The sequence below is a fragment of the Erigeron canadensis genome, chromosome 4 (genome assembly GCF_010389155.1).
Source record: "Erigeron canadensis isolate Cc75 chromosome 4, C_canadensis_v1, whole genome shotgun sequence".
Taxonomy (NCBI): domain Eukaryota; kingdom Viridiplantae; phylum Streptophyta; class Magnoliopsida; order Asterales; family Asteraceae; genus Erigeron; species Erigeron canadensis.
In genome coordinates, this window is record NC_057764.1 from 41,426,164 (window position 1) to 41,448,821 (window position 22,658).

Genomic DNA, 22,658 nt, shown 5'->3' on the forward strand with positions numbered 1-22,658 from the left:
TATTTGCAAAAGTATAAAGCAAATTAAACCAAAGAAATTATCCATTAACAAATCAGGTTGTGGATTTTGGTCTTTTAAGCTTCGCTAATGCATCAACTAGATTAAAAAAAAAAAAGGTGTTTCTATTGAAAGATGTACTCGTAATCGATGTACGTACTCTTGTATTGCATTTTAATTAGTTTGTGATGTCTACAGAATGGATGTTTGAGTAATTAGTTAATTAAATATTGTTTCTAGCAAGCTTGCTATATGTAATTAAGATTTCCATTTATATGATGACGATGATTTGAACTTTAATCAGTGCTAGCTAGCTGGTTGATATCTATTATAGGTGTATCCTCGTGATTTATGTTGTTTTTCTAATTTTGAAGTGTGGCAAATTAATAAGAAGTTGTTACACATGGATGAAATATATAGAATCTATATATATGATTTTAAGACTTCACGGTCGTAAACTAAAAACAACGTAAATTTAATGAAATCCAAACAAAAGTACGTAGTTGATACAACATACAATATAGAATAACAGTAAACCTCGGATACAAGTCATGATACAACTTAACATAGGAAATTAATTAAGAAGTTTTAATTAAACCTCTTATTTATACAACTTAATTACCAGCAGAAGTGTAATTAAATTAAACATTTAGGGGGGCGGAACGATCATGCATCTGGCTAATACGTACTCTAAGAAAGTGCCTCTAAAGGGTACCTCTCTAGGCAATCAAGCCAAGGGTTGTCGCTTGATGGTTTCTTTACGCTACGAACCGATTTCCAAACAGCGCTGTTACATTTAAAACCCGACCCAAATGACAACTGCCAAATCCGGTCACCTCTTTTAACGCGTCCTTTCGCCTCAAGGTAAGCTAGCTCATACCAGATACTACTACTCGAGGTGTTCCCAAAGCGATGGAGGGTGGCTCGAGAAGGCTCAACATTAGCATCACTAAGCTCAAGGTTCCGTTGAAGCTCATTGATCACCGTTTTACTAGCCGCGTGGACGCAAAAGTGCTCAAACGCTAGCTTGTAGTCAGGAATGTATGGTTTCGTCCCAGAGGCGGATGAAGTTGTCGTCGTCATCGAGTGTGAGCCGTTAAGATGAGTACTGGCCTTAGAAGCATTGACAGTAGTAGTACTTTTTCCTTTGGTGCCAGAAAGGTACCTCTTCATTAGTGTCGCGAAGAAAAAGAGTTGCTCGGATAATGGCAACACTAACGGACCCAAAGTTGTGATGTTTGTCTTGAGGGCGTCCCCGCCTATCTCGACAAGATCTTTGCTGATTTTTAGCCCTTTGAAGCGTTGTTCGTCCTCCTCTTGATAAACACTCCTGTTAATTACATGAGATTAATGTACCATCCATATTTAACAAAAATAAAATATCTGAATTCGATCAGGATATGATCGATGTAGATAGTTTACAATAAAGGTCGTAAAAACTAGTGAGCAATAACGTCAAGAATTGTTAGATTTTAGTACTGGTAAAATTGGGCCAACCGGAACTTGTTGTATTCTTTAATTCTAGTTGTACGTTGGTGTGAGTTTTAATACTCATACCTAACATAACAAAACACATGTAGATGTTTATACACATTTAACACGTACATAGTGGTCTTACTGGTCTAGTGGACAGTGATGTTATATTTTGGGTTCTTTACGATCAATATCAAGTTCGAATTCGATCTACTACTATACATACAACTTTTGGGATAGTACTCACGAAAAGTTTAATTTAAAATAAGACCACTAGATATATTTTAACTAAACTGCATAAATCCTAATTAGTAAAAAGTTTGCCCTCCCGGTGTAACATGATTATGAAAACCTCACCCATTATAAATATATGGGTTTTGCTAAAGTGCATTAAATAGTTGTACAATTACCATAAAATTTAGGGGTGAATTTTTGATATGAAAAGGTACAAATTCTTTATGCACATTAAATGCGACCCTTAAAGTTGCATTTAGCATTTTCCCAAATATATTGATAACTTTTCCTTAAACCACATGAATATATTAGAATATGAATTAGATTGTTAGGTGTATATATCATTTTGGTTTAATTATGTGTCGATTTGATTATCAGGTTTTAATTAGATTGTTAGGTTTTCTTCAATGGAAGGGGCTACACTATATAAATCTCGGAAAAATTTCGGCCGGCCTATAGAAAATTCGTTGCATTTGCAGCTGTTGGGGAGGCTGCCACCCCCTAACCCCCTTTCTTCTACCTCTGCTATCAAGTCTATGTTTCATGTGTCTAAATAAAAATAAATTTGAAAAATATTGCTATACTATCAAACTAATTACAATCAAAAAATATATATATAGCTAGAGATCGAAAAGAAGATTAATTACTTGAAGTATCGATCATCAGCTCCCTTATGAGTTCGAACAATATGCTCAAGCCGATACTTAGCACGACGATAATCACGACCACGGTTGGAAAGCAGAACAGCCGAAGCACCCATCCTGATATAACAATTTGGAATCAGCATCGACCGATCTTTCCCTGGATACCAATTATACCCAACCATCTCCGTACTCACCACCACCGCCACATTATTCGGGTTGGCTTGCAACATATCACGTGCCAAATCAATAGCTATAATCCCCGCACTACACCCCATTCCCCCCAAATTAAAACTCAAAATATTTCCCCTCATTTTATAGTGGTTAATGATCATGGCGGATAAGGATGGGGTCGGGTTAAAGATGCTGCAGTTCACCACAAGTACGCCCACGTCCTTTGGGCGAACGCGGGTTTTCTTGAAGAGCTCGTCTAGTGCCCCGAATATCACCATTGAGGCTTCAGCTCTTCCTTCTTTCATTGTTGTGATGTTATCTGGTGACATTATTGCTTTCGGGACGTACGTTTCATCTCCTATTCCCGATGATTGGAGTATCTTTTTCTGGAATTCGAGACTCGCTTCATCGAATTTCCCTGATTTTCTAGCCATCTCGATAAATTCCTCTTTCGTTACCTGATCGAAATGAAGCTTAATTACAATTAGATACTAGTTATATAAATTTCTCATTTACTAGCAATAATAAGTACTTCAAAAAGTTATCATAGATAATATGATACTCCCATAATGCGTGTCTTACTTTGAACTTTCAAAGTATTTGTTTTTTAACTTTGACCATAAATTTTTTTAGTTATGTTATATAATATTCGATGAAAGTTATATCACTATAAGCACATCTAAACTCAATCAATTTATATAACTTTCATCAAGTATTATATAACACATACAGATATATTTAAGCTCAAAGTTGGAAAAAAAAAAAAACTTTAAAAATTCATAACTCGAGTGGAACGGAGGGTGTACAAAATATATCAGATTAGATTAACTTTGTTATTATTATTGGTGAAAAATGAAATATGTTGTTATGATTGGTAAAAGTAAATGAAATAAGTTAATTATGATTGGTGACAAATTAAATGCAAATAATTACAATCGATAAAACAGTTATATATAGTAGTATGATAAATTAAACTAAAAGAACTAATTAAGTGTATGTATATAACTATTTAAGTCGATTATATATGTATACCTTCAAATCATCAGTGGGTTTGAAACAAGCGAAATCAATGAGATAAATGGACCGAGGTCGGGACATGAAGTAAACCGAGACGGTGAAGACAAAGATAGCGAAAAAAGCAAGAATTGTCGCCAAGTCATACCCAGCGGTGCTATCCCAAAGCTTACGCCAAAGTTCTTCCCTGCTAAGACTTCCAATCTCAGCACCAAACACGAGAACTAGCACGGGCACGGTAGCCAAATATATGGCATGGCTAATCAAGTAATGGTAGCCTAGTTTCACGTATTTGAGATTAACTGACTGAACAAAGTCAGGTAACCGACGCCGGACCCTGACTGAGAAAGTCATGGATCCAGCATCGGGACCCGACGATTCGATTCCCCTGTTGACGATCTCCGTCGACAGGAGATCTTGTTCTCCTGTAGGAGCCATATATGATTGGAGAAAAAAAAAAGTTGGGATGAAAAGTGAGTATTGGGTATGAATGTATGATGGAAAGGTTTGTGAATTTAAGGGGGTTGGGGTGAGTAAATGAAGGACAACAAACTAAAGGGAGTGTGGTTGGAACCATGGAAGTGCATTAAATTAAAATTTGGATTTTGGGAAAGTTTGTTTGGTTGGAAATGAAAAATCATTTTTGCATGTGGATGTCAATGTGTGAATATGCATGTACAACTTTTGAACATCTTTTTCAAAGTTGTAACAACAAATGAAGGTTTGATTGCGTCTTTCATATATGGCCCAATTGAACATATGTGATGGCAGATGGTAGGTTTCTAGGCGTAACTAAAGGTAACAAAATATATGATAGTTGGATAGATTAGGTAACTTGTTAAAACGAGTTGTTCTTTTGTACGAACTAAAACGATTGAGTTAGGTGATGGGATTGCGTATGCAACAAGTTTTTAATTTGAGTCTCTTCCTTGTAATGTTAGATTATATAGGTATTTTAACCTATTTGGTAGAGACCCTTGTCTTTTAATTATAGAAAAATTCAAGATTCAATAATCCGTGATATTGATCGAAGCGTCTTGGTGTATATTGTAGTATAGCTATAAAATAGATTTGCCATTAAAAAATAAATAGAAAAATACGTCGTCATATGCAATGTGAAAATGTGATTGTAAAAAATTTATCATCATGATTATATAACTAATTAATTAAGTGTTTTAAAAAGTTGCGTTTCAACGTTTCCTGCAAGGCTGCAACTTAACACTTCATCTCTTTATTTGTTTTATCAAGTACATCATACTTGTTAAAAGGATATATAGATCAATTCACATGCATTGATGGGAAACGGGATTTTGTAATGCTAACCTCTAGTTTAAACAAACACACAATTATATGTCAAAACGATAAATAAATAATTTTAAAATTCATGTAATATACAAGTATTAAACATGTTATAGAAAAATTCACATTCATGAACATTTAAAATATTTTATATATCATAAGTTGTAATAACTAAGACAAAGATTGAGGAACAAAACTTTTTCTATGAAAAAAATAAAATAATGTAACGTAAATAACATAAGAAATTTTTAGAATTGTTATTGCATTGGCTCTATCACTATGACAAGTTAACAACCATCTGAAAATCCATTTACTGCATATGGATTGATTAATGTTATTTAGTCAGTTGGGTGAATAATAACTGCAAACAAAGTTTTGACATTATTTTATTTATTTTTTTGCTTTTTAACATATTGTTTGAGTGTATATATATACGGAGTATATGTTATCATTAAATAATCAAAATGATCTATGCAACATAATAGTACATAAATAAATCATCCATGCAAAATTAACATATTTATTTGCATGTTCTCTGTACTTATTTAGTACATAATTTTTTTTTTTTTTTTGAAAATGAAATGTTCTTATCTATTGTGTCAAAGGTCTAATTGTCCATAACAATGACATTTGGAAGTCAAAGTCAATCTAATGAGTCAAAATTGATTGATCAAACACCTTGGTGCATTGGAAATTAGTACTAGTAGTACTATTTATTATAGATATAGACATTATCGTTGTGAAACGGACATGCATGGTATATCCAACTTAATTTTCAGGCTCAGTTACACAGAAAGTTTTTGCATTTTCTAAATGATAGGTCATGAAATAAATCCAAAAGTATGATATTAACAAGTGTCAAAATCGTTAGGAATTATCCAATACCCCCCAATCTACATCGCCTAAGTACCAAAGTTTTGAGTTCCATCCAAACATTTGTGTAATATAGACGTAGGAACCGTATAGTTTGCCTTTGGAAAAAAAATAAATTATAGTCTACTTTAAAACGAATGGAGTTTAATCTTTGTGTGGTAATAAAGTGTCTAGTTTTTAATAGTAATTTCTTTTGGTAAATATCGGAAAAGATAAAAAGAAACATACATAACTTTTATTGATTTTCAAATGTTAGCCATTGAATTCAAGAAGTGTCACCACTCTTAAGTAGAGGTTTTTTTTTTTTTTAGTTGGCGTTGAAGTCGGTTATGTCTTGGGGTGGCCAGATGTAGCCTTGAACCACCACGAGTAGGCCCATTTACATGTATGGCTGTCAATCTCGACCCAACCCGAAAAAAAGCAGGTTAGGGTGTGAAATCTTGACCCGTCAACCTGCCAACCCGCTAATCTACTAACCTGATTTTTTTCGGGTTGGGTTCGGGTTGACCCATTGGGTTAACAGGTTGACCCGTCAACCTGATAAGAATTTAAATTTATATAATTTTTTTTAATAGTTCAACCCACCAACACATTTGACCTGTCAACCCACCAACCCATGACCCATTTGACCTAAAATTTACCCACTATATGACTTGATTGACCTGAAATCAACCTGTCAACCCATTTGACCCGCCAACCCGAAACTCGACCCGTCAACTCGCTAACCTGATTTTTAGGTTGGTGGGTTGGGTTCGGGTTGACAGGTCATGGGTCAGGGTTGAAATTTATGACCTAAATTTGTTAGTGGGTTGAGTTAGGGTAAGAGATTTTCAACCCGTCAACCCGAACCCGCCAATCCGAACCCGAATCCATTAAGAGCCCTAAATTGTCATGTATCAGTTACACACGTACGTACACCCATACGTCGGTCAAAAAACTTAAGCATGTTGCTAATTGAGATCGATTGATAAAGGTGTGGGGGACTGACTGCTAATTTGATAAATGCATGGTCAAGTCTCTCAGACTAATTAGTTGGCCACCCACTTGTCCTTTAATGTAACTTTTGTTCTAATATTTTCAAATTTTTTTTTTTTTTTTTTGATCTTTCTAAAGTTTAGGTAATACGAGTATGCCGTAGCTCGTTACATGTCAAATCTATATCTAAACTTTTAAATCACAATTTTTTTTTCATACCGGAGGTTTTTTTGTATATGAAAAAATGACCCCAAAAATATGTCAAAAATAACCTCAAAGTACATAATACATTCAGTCAAATTTCATATTTTTATATCTTTAATAATAAAAAATAACCAAATTACTTTTTTTTTTTTTCATATTTTTATATTTTTAATAAATAAAAATAACCAAATTACTTTTTCTTTATTTTTTTTCATATTTTTATATTTTTAATAAATAAAAATAACCAAATTACTTATTTTTTATTTAATACATACGGTTCATATTTGTACATGACAGTCGGTAATTAGACATTTGTTGTGAACAATGACTTACTATGTGTTAACCCTATTTTGACGAGCTATGGTTAATAAAATCTGTCATTTTTACTCGTAATATATGAAGCTTAATCCACCACTTCTACCGGCTCTACCAAGGATCAAAGTAGATACAACAATAAATAATACTCATATTTATGGGTCACATGACTCACATTCAATATAATGTCATACACTGTATATCAGAGCTTGCTGATCCAAATTTAGATAGCCATTTTTTTGTTTTTCCAAAGTAGCCCGACTATCAGAGTTTGGTTCAACCAGTTTGGCAATTTTATATAATTACATTCGAGACTTCATATTGAAACGCTTATACAGCATACAAATCCAATACATATTAGCAAGGCAGATAACAGATTTAAACACCAGTTCCTTCCGTTTAAATCTTTAAAGTTATCCTAAAACTTAATTGACCAATCATATTGCTTACTTTTTCAATGTTTTTATTTTCTTTGAACCATGCGTATGCACAAGACTAAAATATAGTAACAATATATATTAGTAACAGTATTCATAATTTCACATAATAAAATTTTGTTTGGCAACAAATACAGTTTTTCAATACAAACGCTGGGTGAACTAATGGACTAAGTTTGGGTACACGAGTGTGCACCATAAAGCGATATCAGTCTCTATAAACCAACATACTGTGTTTTTCAAAATATAAATATACAATTAAGAAGATGCATGACCAGGTTGCAAAATCAACCAATAATGCACCCTAGTAGTTGGAAGAACTTAAATACAGAGCCCACATAGCCTTTTTGTGACTCATTTGAGGCCTTTGAACATCAAACATAATATCATAAGCTGATGACTCCCTCTACTTCAGTTTCAGACACGAGATGAACAGAGCCTTGTGTCACATGTAGATTTATAGAATATGTTGGGTCGCAAGATCTCACTGAGAATGGTTCGAGCTTCCAATTAAATTAGCCTGTACAAGAGACCCAATTCTATGCCAATCAATAAACAATGTAATAGTATGCACCTTTAGAATAAATATAAGAACAAGAAATATGTATCTAAATCTAACCTCCTGGCATTAACATTGGTATTTGAGAGTGGGAAAACTAGTATGGTGCGTTAAGATGATATTAAAGAAATCATCTTGTTTGCATTCTCCCTGCTGTGATTATTTACACTCGGGATGATATATTCAGGAGAAACAAACTTCACGAACTCTTTGAGTTCTGTAAAACTGCTATGCTCACTATATGGCACCTCATATCTGAATCAAAGACAATGAAGGCGATTATAAACTTATATGTTAATTTTTTACAAAAGAATATTGCATTTGTTAAAGCTTTTGCTATCAGCTCACTAATACTTCAGATGGTGAAATGGCTATGATTTTCATTTGATATACAGTTAAATGCTTGAAAAGCTGCCGTTCCAAAGAAACATGCTTGAAAAGCTTCTATTTATCTAGATCTAGTTCTACAGTCGCCAATCGGAGAGTTCAATAAGGAACTGATATTACGGTACACAACAATCTCATTGATCTAACTATGCATGTGTCAAGTTGGGTTATGCTTTATCTCTAAGAGATCAAACAATTTGAATAAACTCAAAATTTCGGGTCATCCCAACCAAATCCTTACAGAAAACTACCCATCTTGACATGCTATCCAACCCATTCATTTGACCACCTCTGGAGGGTACTATCAAGTAACAGCTCCGAAAAAAGAGCAATGCGCCACTAGGCTGAACTAGAAAATACAATTTCTTGTTTTAAAACAATACAATCACGTGCAAGAATAACAAGAATTAAATAGTGCACAAAATATCACCTTATAATAGTACCCTGCTGCCACCTCTTTCCTGGGGATGATTTCTTTCCTTTACCAAATGACCAACCAGTCGGAGAGAAAGCAACTATAAGACTATATCTACCCTGAATGACAATTATAACAATATTACATATAAAAAAGGATGTGAATTGCAAAATAAAGAGGTGTACATAAAAGGCATCACATGTTATGATAGACTCGCTAAAATAAAAATATATATATATCACTTTACATTAGTGCCCGTTTTATATGAACATGTGATAGTGTGCTTGCAAATGCATTTCGACAGTTCAACGGATCAATAATCTTTTTAAATGTAAAATTTTAAATTTCCCACATCATTAAAAACTAAGCTGCATATAATTGTAGCACCATACTAGTGATTCTCACTGAATTATGTGCCATTCATGAACATCAGAAACTTGATAGAAGCATGTTACTCATTTTCACATTTAATTTAAGAGTGAAGGACCACAAAGTCAGCAAATGACCAAGTGATGTTACAGTAACACTAACCAATTATTTGGCAATGGTGGCAGCTAAAAATACTATTAGTAGACTTTAATGGGCACATAGTCACTTTCATAAAACAGCCTGTACCCTCTAGTCAAAACTATGAGCAACTTATAGCATGATTTTTCTCCAAAATATGTTCTAATATAAGATTATGTAAGAATGACACGAATTGACACCTAAATACGCATTCGATATTGAAACTAGGTCTACTGATGGACCTGATCATCACCATTGATCAAAGTCATGAGTGCACAATTATAACACTATAAAGCAAATTTTATCTTTTTATGTTCAATTGTGATGTTAAAGCATGTAAGCAAGTGTTGCAAGAACACTAAATGAACAAACCATAGGACCTTCGCAAGTATGATTTAAAGACCAATAAAAATCAACCAAACAGGCCAGTATGATTTAAAGGCCAATGGCTCAATACAAACCCAATCTGGACCTTGTTAGACTCAGTTACTATATCTGACCTATGTAAGCCTATGTTCGAGTGTTCGACAACTTTATGCGAACTTAAAAACTGAAACACTTACCATATACATGTTAGACACATGTTTCAATCTTTTAAAACTTGCAAGGGTCCACATAGGCACAACATGAATGTGGCTCTCCCTTTCATCCGTGGTTAGCCATTGCATATCTTCCCTGGGCATTCCCAGGCATTCTAAAACTCGCATCTTTGCTGCAGTAACATATATTTTCTTACGAAGAACGCGAGCTACCTCCATGAATACCCTCTCTTTTCCTGTTTTGTATATTTTTTTTTGGAGAGGCAAAATAAAGAAAATGATCATGTATCCACTTATAAAGTATGAATCTAAAGAAAATATAGAGAGGACTTTACCAATTGTATAGCTTCCGATCAGAAACAATGTTCTTGGGTTAAATGCTTCAGCTTGGATTGCCTCCAAAACATATTGGATTACAGCTTCTTGCTTTGGGAAGTCATACTGCCAGAATCATTAAACAATATATGCAACCTTCAAAAATCAAACAAAAGAAACAAAAACACCTTAAAACTGGAAACATCATATTTGCTTACCTGAGGGTTACAGTAGGTGGTATCTAAGATGAGAGTATGCACACGCATCTGCAAACTAGAGATCTTTGTCATATCCTCACTAAAACGGAAATCTCCTGTGTGTAGAATTGTCTACGCATGAAAATACAATGTCAATATTGGGATAGATAACAAGTAAATAGACAAAAGACATACAGCGTCAACATGATACATACCTTACCATTTGGTGGTTCAAATAGAATTATGACGGCACCTGGACAGTGATTAGCATCAAAACATGTTACATCAACTCCTGCAATGGTAATCTTTTGGTTCAGGGGTAAAATTTCGATCTTTTCCCATGGAATTCCAATCTTAAAATTTACAAGTTTTGCTGTAATTAAGGTGCAGTAAATCTTCCCATGGCAGAAAGACTTCGTAAGACCTCCATAATCTGCAGGAATATATGCAGCCAAAAGCAAATAATTTACAACAAGCAAGATTACTAGAAGAAATCAATCTTATGTAATGCATAATCCTGCAAATCAAGATTCAAATGCAGATCCAAAACATATCAGTAACCTTACACTCAAAGACCGATTTTTAAACCCAAGATGCTCTATTTTTGCATGCATATTCCTTGGTTTAAAATAGCGTGCAACAGGCGTTGCTTTGCGTGTTGCGACCCTAGGGTGCAACGCCAAGGGTGTGGCGACCAGGTTACATGTTGCGAGCACAACATGCCCGTAGCGAGCCGTTGCGTGTTGCGTCGTTGCGTCGCAACATGTACAAAATTATGTTTTCACAATTTTGGGCCCACTGTTTTGATTTCAACTTTCAATTTCAAGTCTATTAGTCTACTTTTATGGTTTGTTTTCTACTTATTATACATTTGGTGTCGTAGAATCGCAACCTATTATGATTTGGTGATTTGAAATCACAAACTATTGTCTTTCATATGATATGGAATGTTATCTTTTGGTATTTAATTGTTACATGTAGAGTATTAGCACATTTGTAGAAATTGTCGCCGCGAATACATGTTGCGCTCGCCGCGCTCGCAACGCCACACTTATTGCCTCAGGGACCTTATCGCCACAGGTCGCCACACGCTATTTCAAACCAAGGCATATTTTAAATTCACAAAATATTACTCTCTCCGTCCCATTTTAATTGTCCTATTTTGACTGGTCAAGTCTTTTCCTTCCGACTTTGACCGCAAATATCTTTGTTTGTGTTATATATTAGTTGATGAAAATTATATCAATGAAAAATACATTTAAAACTCAATCAATTCATATATGTTATATCAAATTTTATATAACACAAACAAAAATATTTATGGTCAAAGTTGAAGGCAAAAGACTCAAAAAGTCAAACGTGGACACTTAATATGGGACGAAGGGAGTAACATTTTTCCAATCAAGTTATAGAAGGCATGATTGCATGAAGGTTACTTGCATATAGCATTGTCATGAAATAAGAATTAGCAAACAACAAATTTTCACTTACGATCTGCATGGAAGTGAGTAAGGAACCAGTGGCTGCAATCCATTCGTAAATATTTAAATGCATCCTAGTAGGATAGAACCAAGTTAGTATTCAGAAATGCATCATTACTTTTATGTATGACTGTATCAAATTTATTGAAAAACAAACTTGATAATCAATTCACAAAATTATTATAATGCTCCATGGGAAAAATCGTCAAGCCAACCTTGATTTACCACAAATGCATGGTTTAAGAAAATAGAGCTTACCACACGAAATGGTGTTCCAGCTATTGAACACCATGAGGGTATATCTCGGTGCCTTTTATTTGTGAAGTTTGTGTTAACCTTACGTTTATTATTATTTGAGTTGGTTTTTCCAACCTGTGCCCCAGTAATACAACCTTTTTTCAATTTCCCAGTAAAGCCCGGAAAGAAATCTGTTATCAACTTATTTGGGGCTACTTTAATCTCCTTCTCTGAATATTTTTCAGGTAATATGGCTTCCTCAGAATCTTCTGTTCTCAGTTCACTAAGAGCGTGAACAATCTTCTTCCGGGGGCCAAGAGCAGTAATACCTATTTTGCATAGATCCTACAAGAAACAATAAAAATTGGAACTTTAATTCATCTAGTAACACAAGTAATAGCATATCATGTGATATGAAAGAACAAGTTTAGTGTTTCCTTAAAGATCAAGCATTATAAGAATTAAGAAATTGCCTCCTAATTAAGCATATATAACAATGAAACATACCTCGTCAGTCAGCCACTTTAGACTGTCCCAATCGATTTCTTCACGAATGAAAACTTCTTCATAACGGGATAGTCCGAGCTTTTGCAACCATGCTGAAATAGGAGAAACGTCATGAATCTGGCCAAGAGCTTGACAAGAAGAGTCGCCAAGAACTTGTTCAGGTGCTCCAATTGGGCGATCATCAAAAACATGGCCAGGAGATGCCATAACATGTTCACTATCATGTATCTCTACCTGTGAAGTGTCGATAAACCATTTTTCAAAACTATGTTCAGCCTTTACGTCCTACTAGCAGGTCAAAAAAGTATTTATACATATTTATGCAGAGGGCAGCTAAATTTTGTCTAGAGAATTTTAAATAAACTACTATGAAACTGGGAACATAAACTAACAAGATATCTCAATCATATAATCACAATCTTGTCAATGACCAATACATCAAGCTTCAAATTTGAGTAAAAGTTAAGGGCTCGTCTACACGCAAAGTCCACTACTGTATATTTGTTTATATAAAGCTAAAATCAAGAGCAACAACACTAATTAAGCACAATGCAAGGAGCAACATAATCTTACATGATCATTAGCCTGCTCTTTGTCAAGGCACTCATTCGTATGAGCTTGTCTCAACCCATCACTCAAATTAGAGATATCAGCTTCACAAATCGGACAACTAATAAAACCGACATCCACATCATCACCCGCTTCACTCCCTTCTTCTTCTTCTTTATCAGAACAACACAAATCCAGTAACAAATCTAGCTGTGTCGTACCACCCTCCTGGTCATCCTCAAATTCTTCGTCTCCATCTCCATTCACTTTCTCACAAGCATTTTCACAAACACCTGAACTGCAGTCAGCTTTTGATCTCAACAACCTACTTTCAATCGAATTTGATAAATAACCAAACCCCCTTTTCGATTCCACCTTTTTGTCAATACCCATATCCAAAACTCCATCATCGACGACAGAAAAAGCAGTCGGCTTGATGGATTGTAAACCCAAATCAGAAGAGGGAGTTTCAAGTGTCTCTTTACCCGTATCCAAAACCCGATCATCGAAGTCACAAAAAACAGTCGGCTTGATGGAATCTAAACCCAAATCAGATGGTGGGTCTTCAAGAATTTCTTCACCCATAAAAGAAACCCCATCACCGACATCCCGAAAATCAGTCGGCTTGATGGATTTTAAACCCAAACTAGACAGAGGGTTTCCATTACTTTCTTTACAAATAACTGGAACCCCTTCATCGACGTCGCAAAAAGCAGTCGGCTTGATGGATTCAAGACCCAAATCAGAAGAGGGGTTTTCAAGATTCTCTTTACCGGGGTAAATGTGAGTCTTTTTCGGCTTTTTGGATGGTCGAGTGACGGTTGATTTGATTGGGTGTGATGAAACGGGGATTTTTCGGGTGAGTGGTAAAGATTGAGATGGGGTTTGGAAATCGTCTTCATCGTTGTGGAATCGAGAAGAAATGAAAAGGGTTTGTGAAGATTTGATGGGTTTCATGTTATTTGATTTTGAAATTAGGATTTGAAAAGATGGGGGTTTATATAATATGTTTATGTTTATTGGGGAAGGAAAGATGTGATGGAGGTTTTTGAATTTGTTCTAACTAGTGAAAATGGAGGGAACTACTCAAAAGTACACGGACATGAAACGCTACACGTACATCATGGGTATCAACGTATGTCTAAAAAGTAAGATCTGTGGCTGAAATACGTGTAAAATTAATACGAGTATTTATATGGTAAAAGTAAAACTAAATGTGAACTCAAAAAGAGAGAAATAATAAAAGAGGCGGTGAGATGGCGAGGGTGATAGGCCTTAGAGTGTGATAAGTCATAGGAGGTGATATGCCATAAAGCGTGATAGCCAAATGTTTTAGCCGTACGAGCTCCGTCCTCGGATTTAAACATTCGTCGAAAGTATATTGAATGACATCTCTAATGAAAGAGCATGAAATTTTAAGAACACCCATATAATTTTTATAATTTATCGATGTATGGTTTTTGTGATAAAAGATTTTGAATGATTTATGGAGGAGAGAGAAAAATAAGTGGTTGAGATTTGAGTAGAGGGAAATGAGTGATTGAAATATATATATATGTATTATATATTATGCATTAGTATGTGTACATTGTTGAAAAGTTGAAAGTTAAAAAAATTTGGAGGAAACAAATGCTTTATAATGTAATAGAGAAACAAATCCACTTTTCAACTTTCAACTTTTCAACATTCAACAATGTACACATGATAATGCATGATTTATCATACATAAATGCCCTACAACTTTAAATTTTCTCTCTCCTCCATAAATCATTTCATTCCTTTAATTCATTTAAAGTCTTTTATCTCAAAAACTGTACATTGGTATATTATAAAAATTATATGGGTGTTCATAAAATTTCATGCTTTTTCATTAGAGATGTCACTCGCTATACTTTCGACGAATTTTTAAATCTGAGGGCGGAACCCGTACGGCTAAGGCATTTAGCTATCACACTTTATAACCTATCACCCGCACATATACTTAATCTCGTTTTTGATAATGATTCATTCTTATTTGTAGTTTTTTGTTAGCGTTAGGTCAATATTTTTAAATTGACAAGTCAATTCCAAATTTTCATTTTCTTATATTGTTTTATTTTTTACACACATGCACATCTATATATACAACTATGGACTCACCCCCCTTTTTTATTCCATGGTCACTTACATTTCATTTTTAAGTTTTTTTTTTAGGATAGAATAAGAAAATATAAGAAAATTTTATCTATTTTGCATTCTAGAGTTTCTTTTTCAAAAGAAAAGAAAATGTTAGAAAAGAAACTAAGGCCTTAATGTAAAAACTTTCCTCCTATTTTTGGGAGAATTTGGATGGAAACCTTTTAATTTATGAGATAATTACTAATTTATCTTTATTAACTAATAACAACCTTTATAGAAAAAAGGACATAATTGTAAAGTTATAACTTTTTTCCTTTTTTTCTCTTTTATTTCTAACTCAAGAACACTATTAGATTTGTATTTTTTTTTTCTTTTCATTAGTTTTCCATGTAACTCGAGAATGCCTTTTTGATATATAATTTTTTTTTCTTTTATTTCTTTATCCAATCTTCTCATTTCCTATCCTTTAAAAAAAAACTCGAAAATACAGTGTTAATGAAAGACCACCAAACCGACAAAGCTTTTTGACATCAACTAAACATTCGAAATGGTCTTATACTCTATAGACACACACATGTTTTAACTAGATTAGTTTCAAAAGAGTATACGTATAATCATGAGACCTCTCACCTCACTATCCATTCATGACTTGTAGTTGGGACCTATCTTCAGTGGGATATGATATTGATCCCAAAAATATTTATCCTTTGACTAAAGTTATAGTGTGTTATAATGTTCGTATGGTATAATAAATTTATCAAAAAAAACATGGTACTAATATAGCCTTCTGTTGCAAAAACAAGCTCGACTTTTTACATTTCTATCATGTTTTTGTTTCGAATTCCTCTTTTTGATTATAAAAAAATATTGTATTAGTGTGCACGTTACACTTATACTAACACTTACAACGAGACTACGGGCCACATACGAATAACCATAAACTCTAAAAAGTCACACATTATTGTCTTTGGGCGGGCAAACGCTATGTTTTCTCCAAGTTTAAGCCATATTTTAGCGTCCTTAAGATGAATAATCAAGCATTCAGCGATTCATTTGCAGTTGTATCTCAAACTTCTAGACAAAAACCAAGTAAAAGAAGACGAGACCAGGTAAGATAACCGATGAGAGTCAACATAACAGTCTCACTTTTTAATTAAATACGGGCAAAACAGAATGTTACCAAGGCGAGGCTAGAAACTTTGTAATGATTTACATACAAAATATTCGCAGCATAATGCCTTCACATAATTTACTTTGGAGGCTACCAAATTTGACTTGAAAAGTCAGCGACACCCACAGGGTTTGAAACTAGGCAAGAAAACCAAGAGTAGTAAACCTAATCGTCAATAGACCCTCAATGATTTTGTGGGACATGCTTATCTAAGAAAGCTTGAGCAAGATTGCTGAAACTAACGCTAACACCACCTGCATCTGAATACCTCCTAATGACATCCACAACTTCTGGTCTCAAAATTTCTTCCTTAGTAGATGCATTACAGAGATAGTACAGGGCCCCGAGAGCATAAATCACCTACCAAACACCATAAGCATGAATAGAAACACAAATAAATTGTTAGCAGTAGCACACTTGCCAATATCGAAAGCCTTCAAGAGAATTCAACTATAGTTAAACTCGTTGAAATATGTGCAAACTCAGACATTATCATTGTTTTAGGTACATTTCTTTCCAAAAACAAAAAAATTCCAGTACTTGTTTTAGGGACAAGTTATTGAGTTGATACCACTTTATTAATGCTATAGACATGTCTTAATAAATAAATTGAAGTGTAACTATACAAATTGAGCTAGCATATATAAACGATATGGAAACTGATCTTATTTGCTATCCCTATGTCATGGTGAGCAAACAATTAAATAGAAAAAGATAAAAAATACAAAAACTGATCTTTGTTATCTCTTACCGTATTTTTAACCGGACTGGATAAACATTGTATAAGAAGAGGTATCCCATCACATTTTATTATTACTGCGGCATTTGCAGGATCTGTAGACATACATAAGGTCATTGCAGATGGTATCATTGTAGACTTTATTCTTCAATTAGAACTATAGAACAGAGGTGGCATAACGGGTGGGTCGGGTAACATGTCTGAGTGGGTTTGGCCGTTTGGGCATAATATCATTCTCTACTGCAGCATTTTGTGTGGGAGAAAAATGACTCATCAAAACTCTTTTCGGATCATTTAAATGATTAATGATATTATATAAAACAATTAAGGATGTAAGCATTTAAATACATGTTAACCAACTTTTTAACCAGTTCAACTTGTAGACAAGTTTCACTTAAGCTACTCCTTTAAATATGAACATATGACGAGCCTGACCCATTGTCATTCAATAACAACACGGATTAACCCATATATAGCACCTCTAACCCAAAGGTAGTTTCACCAAACAGAGCTATACAACGATGTGCAACAGTTTTCACATACCAACACAGGAATTGCAGATCCCCCCTGCGCCAAATTCTATAAGCTTCTCATTGGGTTCTGTTATGCAGTCGAGGAAAAGTTCCAAAACATTAAGCTGTTTATGGCTGAGTACGGTCATCAAGGACTCTAGATATTGACAAAGAACATATTAAAAAGTAAATAATTCAAACTCACTAACCTGGCGTAGAAAAGTATAATTGAAAGGATCATATGCAAAGTTTGCTAAGTTAGCAACAAGTTTCTCCTTGGACTCTGCAATTAAATGAACATTAAGTAAAGAAAAAGAAAAACTAACATGAATGCTTTTTAAAAAAAAATGATGAAAATCAAGACTCTTATAGATGATTCAATAACAAAGTCACCATTTCCCTTTTAGATCTTAAACAAAGATATAAACGCTCTACAACATACCTTCAGTAGAAGCATTCTGAAATTGAGCTACGAGTTCCTACATTCGGACAAAAATTAACTATTAAAGAAAACGACTATCGAAAAAAGGGTCCTGTTCCTGAAATGTAAAAGAGATGTATACAAATCTACTGCAGATGGGGTCACACCTGAAGATATTGAACCCTAGGAGTGCCATATTTTCCTGTACGCTCTTCTTGTCTTTGACTATTAGTGAACATATTGAAGAGTTTACCTCCTGGCTAAAACATAATGACTTAGAAACTGAGCTAAAAACAAATTACTCTATCATTCTTCTAAAACTATCAAAAATAGTAAAATCACAACCTTGTTGTGAAAGAATGAAAGAAATAGAAAAAAGAAAAAAAGGTTGCAACGAATTCTACAAATATCTAATATCTACTATCTTATAAAACATTTTGCCATTTTTTAAAATCTCAATTAAGGATTTGATATACCTAATATACCCCTCTTTTTTATTCACTAATTTAAACATCTCTACCTAATATACCTATAATACCCTTAAATATCAAACACTCATTTTTTTCTATCTCCTCAAATCTCAACAACTCATTTTTTCCCCTCTCCTCCATAAATCATTTTATTACTCTAATTCATTCAAAATCTTTTATCTCAAAAACCGTATATCGATAAATTATAAAAATTGTATGGGTGTTCTTAAAATTTCATGCTCTTTCATTAGAGATGTCATTAAATATACTTTCGATGAATTTTTAAATCCGAGGGCGGAGCCCGTACGGCTAAGGCACTTGGCTATCATACTCTAAGACTTGACCTATCACCCCCACCATCCTACCGCCGCAACGCTCAGGCACTTGGAATAAATAAACAACTAGAAAACAGATAAGCTTCTCTACGTTTAACCCTCATATTGCAGCTGCTAAATCCTTTAATTTTTGTCATCGTTTTTGGTTTAGAAACAACAATTTATCTATGAATGAATGTAAGTCTCTAGACTATCTTATTGTTTTATTATGTATTCAAACATTAGCTGCAAGGGATGATAGCAGACGGCGAGAAATCTAATCAAAGTTGCAGTAACAACTAATGAATCTAGGGTAAAACTACGGTTTCCATTTTGTTCAGCCAGGATAAAAGAAGCTGCTTTTTAAGTAAGAAACTGTAGAAAACATTCACCCATTGTTTGCAATGGTGATCATTTTATAATATAAAAAGATAGCTTAAATTTTAAAACACGATTTGATGTTCATTCGAGATGTGAGGAGGTAGAAATTCAAAAAAAGAAAAAACTGTGATCAAATAACACTTCATGATTGATTTCATTGCGGTATTTTATCAAACACTTAATGAGCATTTGAAAATTTTCATAAAACAAAACTTTACAAAGAGATTACTAGTGATAAATTTGAATCAACACAAACTAAATCACATGAATTGAAGAAATACCTTGAATTGAAGTTTAGCAAATATATGCACTTTACTTACTTATCGGTCCTCTAATGGAAATTTGGATTCACAGTTGTTACTCTTTACTCTATCGTGTCATGTATAGCGACAGATTTGGCTCATAGTCATTTCAAATAACCGTTTTAATAACACTTTTCTACTTGTAAGAAACCAAGGGGATGTAGCTCAGATGGTAGAGCGCTCGCTTAGCATGCGAGAGGTACGGGGATCGATACCCCGCATCTCCACTCGGTTAATTTTGAAGTATTGAAATAGCCTCTAACGTTCCAAATGTGTACGTAATCTTTTTTGTTTGATTTCAATTAATCGATTGTCAAACATAAACCATTAGTGCATCATTACTCATTAGTCTATCGATTACTGTATTTAATTTGCACATAAAACAAGAGTGTGGTAACCCGAATTGCACCGAGTAGAAGTGTAACTTTGACAATATTAAGAAGTTGACTTTGGACTCAAATCGATCATCAGGTCAAGAAACTAACCTAATCTTCCATTTTCATTGCATATTAACTATGATCTTCATCAGCTATTATATGATCTAATCTAACTCAAAGTCATCAAATGATTCTATTTCTCCAATTGCCTTTTCAATTTATTTTAATTTGTAATTATCTAGCTTGTCCTCTATATGATGTTATATACTGTACGTTGTTTATTACGAATTTACGATCATAATTGGGAGCAAAGGTCAAACACGTACGTGTCCATTGTAGTTGTAACATCTGGTCATCATATTGAATTAGTTTTCTAGTTGTTGCTTTTTTTCTCATAGCATAAAAATATTACGGAATAAGATAGCCAAAGTTTCTAAATTAATTAAGAGATGAACGTTTTAGTTTTTCCGTGACAATATTATTTTGCATGCTATAATTACTATTTATGCTGAGTAATATTTTGACATGTGTAATATATAGTCGAACACACTTCTCATATATTATCGAAAATGCATCGATATATGGAAATATGATGTGTTTGTAAGTTTCAGAGGTGATGATATTCGTAAAAGCTTTGTACGTTGATCATTTGTTGAACGCTTTCAAGCAAAATGGAATTCATGTTTTTAGAGATAATATTGACTTAATTGCCTAGAGGAGATCAAGAAATTAAAATAATAAAACAGAGGGTAGCATGTGAGCAGATCTTGCTTGTTTTGGATGACGTGGATCATCGCTAGCAGTTGGAAGCATTGGTGGGTTCGCGTCACTGGTTTTGCCCAGGGAGTTTGATAATTTTCACTAGTAAAGATAAACAACTGCTGAGATCTAATGGAGTGGAAGAAAATGAAATTTATGAAATGGAGTTATTAGATGGTTGTGAAGATAGTACAACTTTTTTGTTTGTATGCTTTTCGCCAAACATATCCTCCACCTGATTTCGTCGACCTCGCCTGCCAAGTTGTAAAATGTTTGCAAGGGCACCCTTCGGCTCGTAAAGTTGTTGGTAGTGCTTTGTTTGAAAAGCATGCGGGTTTTTGGAGAAGTGAATTGGATAGACTCCAGATATACCTTAACTCAGAGATACAACTGCGACCAAGCTTTGATTGCCTAGATTTTGATCAGAAAAGAATCTTTCTTGATATTGCATGTTCCTTGATAGGGGAAACTAGAGATCTTTCTTAATTTATGTGTACTTGACAGCATTAATTCTTTTGCAGATGCGAATATTGAGGTTCTAGTTGATAAATCTCTAATTACAATATCTCCAGATGACTTCTCGCTTCAAATGCATGAATTGATTCGAAGCATGGCAAGGGAAGTTCTACGTGAAGAATTTGACAGACCTATCCGGTTGTGGGGTCTGCCAGCGGTTTATGATGTACTTGGGGAAAACAATGTAAGTATATGAAGTTGTGTATGCTGCTATATTTCATATAAACTACATGTTTCACTACCCAAACAACCTAATGATGTTTTTACTTGAATCTAGCTAACAGAAGCTAAAGCAGTTGAAGTTATTGTCCTTCCATTAGAGAAATCTACTAAAACGGTTCACAGAGATTGTAAAGCTTTTTCAAAGATGAAAAAATTACGAATCCTTAAAGTTTGTCATCCGGAACCAGAAGACCTTGGACAGTCATTTCAATCGAGCATATCAACAGACTTTAATGTGCACTTCTCACAAAGTTTGGATTTTTTATCCAATGAGCAAAGATTGATTTATTGGCATGGATATCCCTTCAAGTTCCTGCCATTCTTAATGATCAATAATCATCTTCCCTTGTTGAATTGATTTTAGTGTTTTAAAAGGTTGAAAGTGATGAAGCCAAGGCACTGTAGTAATTAACCTAACAACTACCCCTGACTTCACACAGATGACCAATCTCGAAAAGCTGATTCTTGAAGGCTGTGTGAATTTGGTTAAGCTTCACCCATCTGTTCGATTACTCAAGAAACTTGTTATGTTAAATATGAGAGATTGCACACAAATTAGGAGTCTTCCGGCCATGTGAAGTTAAACTGGATTCTCTTCAACATTTGATCCTCCCCGGGTGCTTAAATATGGACATCCTGACTCGGGTTTATGCTGATGGAACAGCTATAACAGGATTTCCTTCTTTCATATCATCTCTAACCAACCTTCAAGTACTAGAGATTGGCAAATATCAGCAGACCGAGTCTCATACATGGTGGCCATCAATCTTCCAAAAGCAACCGCAGATTTTGGTGTTGCCTTCTTTCACAAGCTAGTTTACGATTGCTAAGGGAGCTGAAATTTGGAAGCTGTAATATATCGGAAGTTTGGTGTTGCCTTCACAAGCTAGTTTGGTGTCTAGTACTTATAGATTTGAGTGGTAACAACTTCACTAAGTTACCTGGAAGTTTGAATCAACTTTCTCGTCTTGAGTGGCTTTTGGTTACTGGCTGCAAGAAGCTAGAAGTGTTGCCAGAACATCCACCA

General features: G+C 34.3%; 3 protein-coding genes and 1 non-coding gene across 5 annotated transcripts; 1 reads left to right on the forward strand and 3 right to left on the reverse strand.

The window, feature by feature from the left end:
• Nucleotides 1-451: 451 nt before the first annotated feature.
• Nucleotides 452-4,026, reverse strand: LOC122595227 (3-ketoacyl-CoA synthase 10). Its single transcript, XM_043767563.1, has 3 exons — nucleotides 3,552-4,026; nucleotides 2,352-2,977; nucleotides 452-1,327 (listed from the first exon to the last, which is right to left on the reverse strand). Exons 1-3 carry the CDS (start codon nucleotides 3,969-3,971, stop codon nucleotides 688-690), a joined length of 1,686 nt encoding a protein of 561 aa, XP_043623498.1. The 5' UTR covers nucleotides 3,972-4,026; the 3' UTR covers nucleotides 452-687.
• A 3,822-nt stretch (nucleotides 4,027-7,848) lies between these two features.
• On the reverse strand, nucleotides 7,849-14,286 carry LOC122597636. Its single transcript, XM_043770209.1, has 11 exons — nucleotides 13,354-14,286; nucleotides 12,781-13,014; nucleotides 12,295-12,618; nucleotides 12,047-12,110; nucleotides 10,771-10,988; nucleotides 10,577-10,687; nucleotides 10,379-10,484; nucleotides 10,068-10,279; nucleotides 9,013-9,116; nucleotides 8,256-8,450; nucleotides 7,849-8,156 (listed from the first exon to the last, which is right to left on the reverse strand). The coding sequence occupies exons 1-10, from the start codon at nucleotides 14,284-14,286 to the stop codon at nucleotides 8,306-8,308; spliced, it is 2,451 nt and encodes an 816-aa protein (XP_043626144.1). The 3' UTR covers nucleotides 7,849-8,156; nucleotides 8,256-8,305.
• Nucleotides 14,287-16,569: 2,283 nt separating this feature from the next.
• On the reverse strand, nucleotides 16,570-19,800 carry LOC122597770 (armadillo repeat-containing protein 7). Of its 2 annotated transcripts, none has more exons than XM_043770339.1 (7): nucleotides 19,737-19,800; nucleotides 18,458-18,550; nucleotides 18,312-18,348; nucleotides 18,079-18,152; nucleotides 17,901-17,994; nucleotides 17,370-17,452; nucleotides 16,570-16,978 (listed from the first exon to the last, which is right to left on the reverse strand). In XM_043770339.1, the coding sequence occupies exons 2-7, from the start codon at nucleotides 18,527-18,529 to the stop codon at nucleotides 16,802-16,804; spliced, it is 537 nt and encodes a 178-aa protein (XP_043626274.1). In that variant the 5' UTR covers nucleotides 18,530-18,550; nucleotides 19,737-19,800; the 3' UTR covers nucleotides 16,570-16,801. The 2 variants fall into 2 exon arrangements, with proteins under 2 accessions (XP_043626274.1, XP_043626275.1); XM_043770340.1 differs by having other exon boundaries at nucleotides 18,458-18,546; nucleotides 19,737-19,799.
• Nucleotides 19,801-19,911: 111 nt separating this feature from the next.
• TRNAA-AGC lies at nucleotides 19,912-19,984 on the forward strand. The gene has a single exon. It is a non-coding gene; the product is annotated as a tRNA-Ala (tRNA).
• Nucleotides 19,985-22,658: the final 2,674 nt, after the last annotated feature.